We start from the raw sequence: 11,510 nt of genomic DNA, 5'->3' as shown, positions 1-11,510 counted from the left end.
GTGGAAAGATGATGGAGAAGCTCAATATCATCAGAACAAAGCCAGGAGCTCACTGTGGAGCAGACCATCAATTGCCCATAAACAAGTTCAAGTTAAATTTGAAGAGAACTAAAATAAGTCCAGGTGAGCCAAAGTATGGCCTTGAGTATATTCCACCTGAATTCAGAAACTACTCAAGAAGGGAATTGAGGCATTGAATACAAATGACTGCAGACCAAGGGAAGAGTGGGGTGACATCAAGGATATCATACCTGAAGAAAACAAAAGGTCATTAAAAAGACAGGGAACAAAGAAAAGTCCAAAATGGATGACAGAAGAGACTCTGAAACTTCCTCTTGAACATAGAGTAGCTAAAGTGAAAAAAAAAAAAATGATGAAGTAAAAAAGGTGAAAAGAAGAATTCAAAGATAGCTCAAGAACAGAAAGAAGCATTATAATGAAATGTGCAAAGACCTGGAGTTAGAAAATCAAAAGAGGAGGACATGCTCAGCATTTCTCAAACTGAAAGAACTGCAGAAAACATTCAAGCCTTGAGTTGCAATATTGAAGGATTCAGTGGGAAAAATATTGAAGGATTCAGTGGGAAAAATATTGAATGATTCAGGAAGCATCAAAAGATGGAAGGGATACACAGAGTCACTGTACCAAAAAGTATTGGTCCATGGTCAACCATTTCAGGAGGTAGCATATGATCAAAAACTGATGACAGTACTGAATGAAGAAGTCCAAGGTATATTGAAGACATTGGCAAAAAAAAAAAAAAAAAAAAGGCTCTTGGAATTGAAAGAAAACCAACTGAGATATTTCAACAAATGGATGCAACAGTGGAGGTACTCATTAGTATATGCAAGCAGTTTGGAAGACAGCTACCTGGCCAACATACTAGTAGAGATCCATATTTGTGCCCATTCCAAAGATAGGTGATCCATCAGAATATGGACATTATACAACAATATCATTAATATCACACGAAAGTAAAATTTTGCTGCAGATAATTCAAAAACAGTTGCAGAAGTACATCAACAGGGAACTGCCAAATTCAAATTGGATTCAGAAGAGAATGTGAATGAGGGATATAACTGCTGATGTCAGATGGATCTTAGTGAAAGAGAATACCAGAAAGATGTTTACCATGTTTTAATTGACTATGCAAACATATTTGACGAGGTGAATCATAACAAATTATGGATAACATTGCAAAGAATGAGAACTCCAGCTTAATTGAGCTCATGTGGAACCTGATCATAGACCAAGAGGCAGTCATTTGAACAAAACAAGGGAATATTGCATGGTTGAAGATCAACAAAGGTATATGTCAGGGTTATTTCCTTTTACCATATTTATGCATTCTGTATACTAAGCAAATAATCCAAGAACCTAGAAAATATGAAGAAGAATGCACCATCAAGACTAGAGGAAGATTCATTAACAACCTATGATATGCAGATGACACAACCTTGGTTGCTGAAAGTGAAGAAAACTTGAAGAACTTACTAATGAAGGTCAAAGACCACACAGTATGGATTACACCTCAACAAAAAGAAAACAAAAACCCTCATAACTAGACCAATAAGCAACATCATGATAAATGGAGAAAATACTGATGTTTACTTGGATTTCATTTTACTTGGATCTACAATCAACACCCATGGAAGCAGCATCTAGAAATCAAATGACATATCAGGCAAATTTGCTACAAAGGACTTCTTGAAAGTATTAAAAAGCAAATATGTCACTTTGAGGACTAAGGTCACCTAACCCAACCTACGGTATTTTCAGTTGCCGCATATGCATGCAAAAGTTGGACAATGAATAAGGAAGACTGAGGCAGAATTGATGCCTTTGAATTATGGTGTCAGTAAAGAATATTGAATATACCATGGACTGCTAGAAGAATGAACAAATCTGTCTTGGAAGAAGTATAGCCAGAACACTTCCTAGAAGTGAGAATGGCCAGGCTTCATCTTATGTACTTTGGACGTGTTATCAGGGGAACCAGTCCCTGGAAAAGGACATCATTCTTGATAAAGTAGAAGAGCAGGAAAAAAAGAGGAAGACCCTCAACAAGATGGATAGACACAGTGGCTGCAACAGTGAACTCAAGCATAGCAATGATTGTGAGGATGGCTCAGGATCAGGCAATGTTTAGTTCTGTCATGCATAGTGTCACTATGAGTTGGAACTAACTCAATGGCACCTAACAATAACAACAGACTTCATGGAAGCAGACTGCCACATCTCTCTCCTGTGGAGTGGCTGCAGAGTTTGAACTGACACCACTCAGTTAGCAGCCAAGCACTTACTCAACCTCTATGCCACCAGGGCTCCTCTGGGGGCTCTAGCACACCAGTGTACAATTCTCTGTACTACTTCTGAATATTTGTACATCAAATTATTTCAAAATAAAAAGTTAAATTTTAACATAATTACTTTATATAATAAATCTTTATAAAATTATTTTTTCTTGAGATTGGGTAAATCAACTTTTTAAAACCTTATGTCTCATTCTCTTCTATTTTTCAGTAAGTAATTCTATAGTGTAGCTGCAATGCCTAAGTTAAATAGTATTTTTTCACACCAAGAGACAAGCTGGTCAATAGAAATATTGATAGACACAGGTTATTGAGCTTTCAATCACTACTAAAGGTATAGATTCAACCCACACTGATACTCACTTGTTTTGTAGAATGAACACAAAGTCCTGTCATCAAACACCCCACCCACCACCATCCCCACCCCATCCTAGACAGGGCATCAAATTTGTATTTCAAGGAGCAAAGGCAAGAAGGACAGAATGATTCAACCCAATTTGCTACTTATAACCCACTAAAGCTACATCTAATGGTCGATCATACTTGTCTTCATCAGATACATCAAGGACAACATTGGATCATAGAAATGTATTAAGAATTAATGGACAATATGTAACTGTTAGAACTCAAGTTTTTGCTAAGCTCTACTCCTTGTGATTGAGTTTCCTCGAATGCTAATACATATTTTAGAAAAGCCCCCTAAACTTCTCTCTTATCATAGAGAAGTCTAAAGAAAAATGAAGAAAGTTTTGAAGGCAAATTCAAATTTTGTGAACTTAGAATCACAAACTAGACTTTGAACTTCAGACAGCCAACTAAAATGGAAAGAATTCAAGGTGTACTAAATGTTACCAAACTTCTATTTCTCTGCGTCTTTGGTGAGGTTGGACGTTAAACTCTCCAACTGCTTGTCAAGTTCTAGCGTGCTTTACAGAAGACAATAAAATATATTTTAAAATCTAAAATCTAATTTATTAGCAATACATATAAGCATATGAGTCCTACCACAGTGGTTACAGAATTATAACATAAAATCTAAAGCCACAATAGATTTGAATATTTTAGATGAACAGTAGGTACACAGATACAGCAATTCTTTTGTTTAAATGAATGAACTTCACAAATTTCACATGGTGGTTTTACACTTGATCCGTTCTGCATGCTGTAGCTCATCTAGAATGTTTCTGATGCTCTCCACACAAACTTCTCCTCTGTGATGTTTTTTTGATGCGAGATTCCATACATTTTCAAATTCTTCATCAGAAAGCTTGACGCCAATGTTACATAATATCTGAGCAATCTGGGGAGGGGGGAGAATTTTAAGTGAGACCAAGATTTGCACATTTATAATTTGTATTTATAATGTCCCAGACTATGGATATTTATCCAAAAAATTTTTTACAGGTTGTTTGTGTGTGTTTGTAATGAGCAAATATTACACAAATATCACAAAAAAAATTTTAGAAGGGTGTGCCAGTGTGTAGTGAGCACTTTGTTAATATAAATACAAAGGTTTTGTTTTTTTTAGCCATTTTGCTAATATGAATGAATGTGAATATTTTCAATTATCCTGCCAATATATAAAATTACTTCCACCTCTAAGAATTTCTAGTTATTTTAAAGAGAGGCAGCAAGATTCAACTAGAAAGAGCAAAATAATTGAAGATAGAAGACTTGCTGGATTTGAGTTCTGTCACTCATTGTCACTATCATCTTGTATATGTCACTTAAACCAAAAAACCAAACTCACTGCCATTGAGTAGATTCCAACTCATAGCAACCCCCAATGGATTTCCAAGGCTGTAAATCCTTACAGAAGTAGATTGCCCCATCTTTCTTCTGCAGAGTGGCTGGTGGGTTTGAACCGCCAACCTCATGGTTAGCAGTCAAATGCCTTAGGCATTGTGCCACCATGTTGTTGTTTGTTGTGTTATGTGCCATCGAGTTGGACCCGACTCATAGCGACCGCCACCAGAGCTCCTAAATAATAATTTCCTCTTTTTTAAAATAGGAACATTTACTAAACAGATCTAACTGGCCTATTTTAAACCTTACTATATTTGTAGGTGTGCAAATGCCAGAGAGAAAGTGTGCACACATGAGCAACTGGGCATACTAAAAACAAACAAACTTTATTTACTAATAATCTCTCTGTAGTCATGACTATTAAAATAGATGATCCAAACATAACCCACTGTTATTGAGTAGATTCCAACTCATAATGATCCTACAGGATAGAGCAAGACTGTAAAACTTTACGGAGGCAGACTACCTCATTTGTCTCCCATGGAAGAGTTAGTAAGTTCAAACTGCCAACCTTTTGGTTAGCAGCCAGATTCTTTAACCATTGCACCACCAAAATTCCTTTAAAGATATGAAGGGAGAGACAACCCAGGGAAAAAGAAAAGAAAGGTAAAAACTAGTAGTGGGAAAAAAGGTTAGAAAAAGTAAAGAGAATGAATGAAAGATATGAAAACAAAACAACAACAAAAGATGAAACTAAATTTAAAAGGAGAAAAGAAATTATTGTGAAACATACAGAGAAAAGCAAAAAGAGAAATGAAAATAAAGGTTAGACAGTGAATAAGAAAGAAAAAGAGTAGTGGCAGGATACTTCCATGAAACAGAGCATTGCCAACAACTAAAAGGTACCTACAATGATGTGTCTTTGTGGAAGTTAGCAGTGTAGGCAGACCCACCTCACATTCAGAAAAGCAGAACTGTTAACAACCTGCAGCTATATAGAAAAGCACCTCATATCCCTATATATACACAGTGCCATAGAGTTGATCCTGACTCATAGCAACTGCGGTGTAGTAAATTACCTAGTATAGCTTTTCTAGCCATAAGTCTTTGTAAACTTCATGGTGGAATTTGCCATGAGCAACTGAACAGCTTCTGATTGTTAATGTTATCCACCTGGGGTATTTCTGTTGCGAGTGGCACAAAGCAATCTTCTGGGGAGTTCTTTCTCTCTGTCTCTCTCTCCAGCAAATAGAATTCTGATGTTGGGGTTGGTTAGTTCAGCCACTCTGCCAGGCTCAAAAGGAGCCCTCCTAGAGGCAGAAGGTATCTCTCACTGCCAGCTGGGAGATGTGAGAGGCACGCATTGCTGAATGAGAGACATGCATTATGGATAGAGAGACCAAGAGACACACACTGTTGGGAGAGAGACTGAAAGAGACGGTTAGCTAAGAGACAGTGGGCTGAGAGTGACTGAGCGTGTTCCTGAACTTGAATTGTATCCTGTTGCTTCCCTAATAAACCCCATAATCTGTGAGTTCTGTGTGGCCACTGCAGTGAATTATCAAACGCAGCAGAGAGGTGGTGGGTGCTGCAGGAGGAACGGCTGGTGCCAAGGTTGGTGAAAGGACTGAGGGAGGTGGCATGTCTGGCCTTGTAGGGATACGCCTTGGGCTATTGATGGTGATTCTGTCTTCCTCTTGTGGGGTTAGAGGAGGTCAGAGGATGTGGCCTCCCTACCCCTTTGAGAGTAACTCTACAGAGTAGAACTACCCTCATAGAGTTTCCAAAGCTGTAAATCTTTATAGAAACAGATTACTACATCTTTTTCCTACGGAGTGACTGGTGGGTTCAAACCATCAACATTTCGATTTGCAATAGAGTGTTTTAACCACTCTGTCACCAGGGCTCTCCCCCTATGTATAGCTCCAATTTCTACCACACACACCTCACTGACACTTAGGTTAAAAAAAAAAAAAAAAAAAAACCTGTATATGGATTGAATTGTGTCATCCAAAATATGTGTTGAATTCCTGGCTTTTGTATCCGTGCATGTGATCCTATTTGGGAAAAGGGCTTTTCCTTTTTCATGTTAATAAGTTCATATCATTGTAGGATAGATACTAAACCTAATCAATTGTGAGTTATAAAAAGACCAGAAAACACACATGGACACCAATGGGAAGACAGACACCATGTGAGGATTATCTACAAGATAAAGAATGGAGTTCTAGGGGTTACCAGCAAGGAAGGAACCAACATGGCCAAGATCCAAATTTGGACTTTTAGCCTCTAGAAGTGTGAGAAAATAAATTTCTGTTTTTTAAAGGCACCCATTTGTGGTATTTGTGTTACAGCAGCATTAGGAGACTAAGACAACACCCCACAGAGTGAATTCATGAAGTAGTCCTCGGTAAGCTTGAGCATCCTAACTCTTCTCCCTGTTCCCTTTCCCACTCCTCAATAGGCACTTCTTCACAGTCAGCATCCAGAGACTGATTAGATAACACTTTTCCTGAGGGCTGCCCATTCTTAAGTTAACATCATTACCCCAACCAGACCTTTGAGTTTATACTTTTTATCTAGAACTGTGAGATAAAGAGTGACTTCCTTCTTAAAGGAATGTTAGGCATCAGGAAGCAAAAAGGAGAGTTTTGCTTCTTTGGCAATCCTCAAGTTCTACTTCATAGGCCCTTTAGGTGACTGGGAGAAATGAAAACACAATCTGAGGTTGAGCAGGGCCTCTTCTTTGACCCTCTGAGGAGGATCCTGGATTCCAGCCAGGAGGCATTGCCTTCTGAGTTTCCATTTCCTCTCTCCTCTGCCTCAGTGGAAATAAATTGCTTAAATGAACCTGTTATTAATTAGGTTAATATTTAATATGTTTTCAAGCTTTCATCTTAAGTCCCAGAAGGCATTGTGTATCTCTTTCCATCATTTCCACTGCTGGTCTGATGAACCAATTGCTCCCTGGATCACACCCTGTCTTTCATGGTACAAATCTAGTCTGATCAAGCCTCTTATGAATCTGTGGCCCTCAGCACCCTAGTAGACAGGAGCTCTGGTAGCGTAGTGCCTAAGGCACTTGACTGCTAATCAGAAGACTAGCAGTTCAAACCCACCAGCCACTCCTCGGAAGAAAGGTTGGGCAATCCACTTCCACAGTGATACTGCCTTGGCAACCCAAGGAGAGGTCACTATGAGTTGGGTCCAACTCAATAGCAAATAACAACATAACAACAACAACCCTAGTAGAGATTCTGACCTATCTGCGTGTTCCCACTTTATAACTCATCTAGGAAGTGGATTCCCTGGAGTACAGGGACCAAGTTTTTTGAGTCAAAAAGTACAAAAAAAAAAAAACACCTGGCTGACATATGGTATGACAACAGGACAGAATATTTTAAGTCAGTGCTTATCCTAAGTAACCTGAGACACATGACAACAGTACAAATGATGGCAGAGGGGCCCTCACCATGGTTATTCTTTCATTCCAGAACCCAAGTCCACAAGGTACTTACTCAAAGAGGGGATTGATATCCTTTTCTTTTTCCTAACTAAGAATAGATGGTTAATTTTATGTGTCAACTTGGCTAGGCCATGGTGTCCAAATGTATTGTCCAACATTAGTCTGCATATTGCTGTGGAAGTATTTAGATGTGATTAACATTTACAATCAGTTGACTTTAAGTAATACAAATGGCTTTCCATAATATGACTGAGCCTTATCATTGAAGGCCTTAAGAGGAAAAACTGAAATTTCTTGAAGAAAGAAGGATTCTCCCTGAAGACTATAACATAGATATCTTGCTGGAACTTCCAGCCAGTTTGGCCTATACAGATTTTGAACTCAAAACTACTAGAGTTTCTAGCCTTCTGCCTGGTCTGCAGATTTTGGACTTTCCAGACCCAAAATTACATGAACCAATTCCTTAAAATAAATCCCTCTCTCTTTTTCCATATGTTATGTATGTGTGTGTATATATATATCTCACACACACACACGCATACACACACATGGTTGGTTCTGTTTCTCTGGAGATCTCTAATATAATAGTGTTCAGGAAAACTTTTTTTTTTTTATACATGAGCCACATTTGGTATATGACATGAAATATACTTCCTATCATAGAATAAATCAATTCAAGAATTGTGCCCAAATGTCACAACCAGATTGAAAAGTTTTCAGAATCCTATATTTTGGTGGTTCTTATAGCCTTTATAATATAAAGGTTCAAGTTTTGGAAAGTCTAAAATAGTAGTCATTGACAAATAGAACATTTTCATCTTTGTGTGTTTGTGTGAAGTAGCATTACTTACAAATATTTTACAATAGTATGGCATACCTCTTCTTTTGATCTGGTCTTGAAGAAGTCTCTTTCAAACACTCCTTTCTGGCTAAAGATAGTAGGATGTAGTAATGAATAAGCATTACCCTCTTCACCATAATTAGTTCTATCACTGATGCGACGAATCCGGGGGGCAGGAATATCAGACCGAATGGTTGGAACACCGTAGATAGGATAACCTATGTTATCAGTGAGAGAAGAAAGCAGATGTACTAAAACTGAAGTGTATAATATGGTAGCCACCAGCCACAGATAGCTACTGAGTTCTTGAAATGTGGCTAGTACAAATTGAGATGTGCTCTAAGTGTAAAATACACATTGGATTTTGAAGACTTTGTACCAAAAAAAAAAAAAGAGAGAGAGAATGTAAAATATCCCATTAACAATTTTTATACTACTTACATATTAAAATGATAATATTTTACATAGATTAAATAAAATATATTGTTAAAAGTAATTTCACTTGTTCCCATAATTTTTTAATATGGCTACTAGAATACCAGAAAGATGTTTATTTGTGTTTTATTGACTATGCGAAGGCATTTGATTGTGTGGATCATGACAAATTATGGACAACATTGAGAAGAATGGAAATCCCCGAGCATTTGATTGTACTCATGAGGAATCTGTACCTTGACCAGGAGGCTGTCATTCGAACAGAACAAGGGAACACTACATGGTTTAAAATCAAGAAGGGAGTGTGTCAGGGTTGTATTCTGTCTCCACACTTATTCAATCTATATGCTGAGCAAATAATCCGAGAAGCGGGACTATATGAAGAAAAACGTAGTATCAGGATTGGAGGAAGAATCATTAACAACCTGAGATATGCAGACGATACAACTTTGCTTGCTGAAAGTGAGGATGACTTAAGGCACCTACTGATGAAGGTTGAAGAATACAGTCTGCAGTATGGATTACATCTCAACATAAAGAAAACAAAAATCCTCACAACTGGACCAATGAGCAGCATCACAATCAATGGAGAGAAGATTGAGGTTGTCAAGGAATTCACGTTGCTTGGTTCTACAATCGATGCCAATGGAAGCAGCAGTCAGGACATTAGATGACGTGTAGCATTGGGAAAGTCAACTGCGAAGGAACTGTTCCAAGTGCTGAGGAGCAAGGATATCTCCTTGAGGACTAAGGTGCGCCTGACACAAGCCATGATATTTCCAATCGCCTGGTATGCATGTGAGAGCTGGACAATGAATAAGGAAGACCAAAGAAGAGTTGATGCTTTTGAGTTGTGGTGCTGGCGGAGAATGCTGAAAGTACCATGGACTGCTCAAAGAACTAACAGATCTGTCCTGGAGGAAGTGCAGCCAGAATGCTCCTTGGAAGCAAGAATGGCCAGACTTCGTCTCACCTATTTTGGTCATGTTGTAAGAAGGGACCATTCCCTGGAGAAGGATGTCATGCTTGGTAGGGTGGAGGGTCGACGAAAGAGGGGGAGGCCTTCAATGAGATGGATTGATACGGTGGCTGCGATGATGGGATCAAGTATAGCATGGATTGTGGGGCTGGTGCGGGATCGGGCAGTGTTTCGTTCTGCTGTGCATGGGGTCACTATGAGTCGGAAACGACTCGACGGCACTTAACAACAACAACAACAACTAGAAAACTTGAAAATACATATGTGATCCTCTTATGTTTTTAAAGGGGGCAGCATGATCTCACTACACCAGAATTTACAGATGTCCATAAAGTCAAGAAAAATACACAAAGCCTTAATTGTGCTTCAATTCTAGGATGTTCTTTTTTGGGGGAGGGGATGAAAAATATACACAGTAAAACCTGCTCCCATTCCACAGTTTCTAGGCATATTGATCAGTAGCATTGGTCATGTTCTTCACATTGTGTCAACATTCTTGTTATTTCTGTTCCAGTTGTTTCACTTCCATTTACTTAATCTCCCTGTCTCCTTCCCAACCTTCCCATCTATGCTTTAAAATGGTATTGATCCTTTTGTCATATATTTTTTTCTTTTCTTAAAGTAATGCATTACTAAAGGGTAACAATCTTTACTCTTTGGGCTAAGCTGTTACTTTTGGAATTGTTCGAGATCAACAAATGAAGTCTTTCTAAATAACTAGTATCCATCATGCTTGATACTGAGATATGGGAAATAAAGATGTAAAGAACTGTTTTGTAAGAGTTCTTCAAATATATGAAGGTAAATGTGTATGGAGATAAGAATCACATGATTAAAGAGTCTTTGAATACTTGGGGAAGTCTGAATTACTGCAAAGTATGTCACTCGGTTTTCTAGTCCAGATGTTTTCAATTTTATTAATTGTAGAGAATAATTTTACTTGAATCATCATTAACAATAGCTCAGTTCAACTAATGTTTATTGAAACACCTTTGGTTCTTGGAATACAGAAATGAAAAAAAGGTTATAGACTTTGAGAAACTTACAGTCTAGTGTAGTTAGAATTTATGAACAACGCAAGGGCAGAAAAAGGACACTTTGCTTCCATTTTGATTGACCCATTTAAGACTCAACAAGTAAAGTGATATACTCACAAATAGAAGGAATGGCTCCTACAACTGCATTGATCTCAGAAGAAGATGTCTTATATTCATTAGAAACCTTATCGCTTGGTCTCAGAAGTGTTCGAAGTGTCTTTTCTGAGCTCCCTGGTTCTTTTAAAACAATATCTTCAGGTTTTATGAGAAGAATTGGTTCAGATTCTTGAACACTAGGCTCAGTAAGGTTTGTACAATCTTGTTTTCTACCTGTAAGTAAAGTAGAAAAGAGAAAAGAACAAGAAGAGATTGGTATTTGCTGCTTTGTAACAAGATAAGTTTTCATATTTAGTCTCTATTTGCTAGTGGAAACTGAACTCATATGAACCCTCTGCTGTTGCCAGTACTCCACTCTGTAAGAGCTAGTCCAGGCCAATGTCATATACCAGGAAATTTACACATGGCCTAATGTTAATGTATCTTTTTGCCACTCCACTCGTGTTACTCCACAATAAAGAGCAAAGGTAAATACAGAACCTGCATAGGTACTGAAACAAGGCGGGCTTGTGCTTACTCACTGATCTGCACTGAACACTTTCCCTTGTTACCCTCCCGAGAGGGACCGGGTCTCCGG

At 38.2% G+C, this 11,510-nt stretch overlaps 1 protein-coding gene across 1 annotated transcript in view; it reads right to left on the bottom strand.

Annotated features, from left to right (window-relative positions):
- Nucleotides 1-3,438: 3,438 nt before the first annotated feature.
- EFHB (EF-hand domain family member B) overlaps nt 3,439-11,510 on the bottom strand; it is a 120,930-nt gene continuing 112,858 nt past the window's right edge. Inside the window, 3 exon segments of the mRNA XM_042780319.1 lie at nt 3,439-3,612; nt 8,402-8,583; nt 10,934-11,146. Of these exon segments, the coding sequence (XP_042636253.1) occupies nt 3,439-3,612; nt 8,402-8,583; nt 10,934-11,146 (569 nt within the window).

The sequence above is a fragment of the Orycteropus afer genome, unplaced genomic scaffold (assembly GCF_000298275.1).
Source record: "Orycteropus afer afer isolate SDZICR_OR568_19922 unplaced genomic scaffold, OryAfe1.0 scaffold00003, whole genome shotgun sequence".
Classification (NCBI taxonomy): Eukaryota; Metazoa; Chordata; class Mammalia; order Tubulidentata; family Orycteropodidae; genus Orycteropus; species Orycteropus afer.
This window is presented reverse-complemented; position numbering and strand designations above follow the sequence as displayed.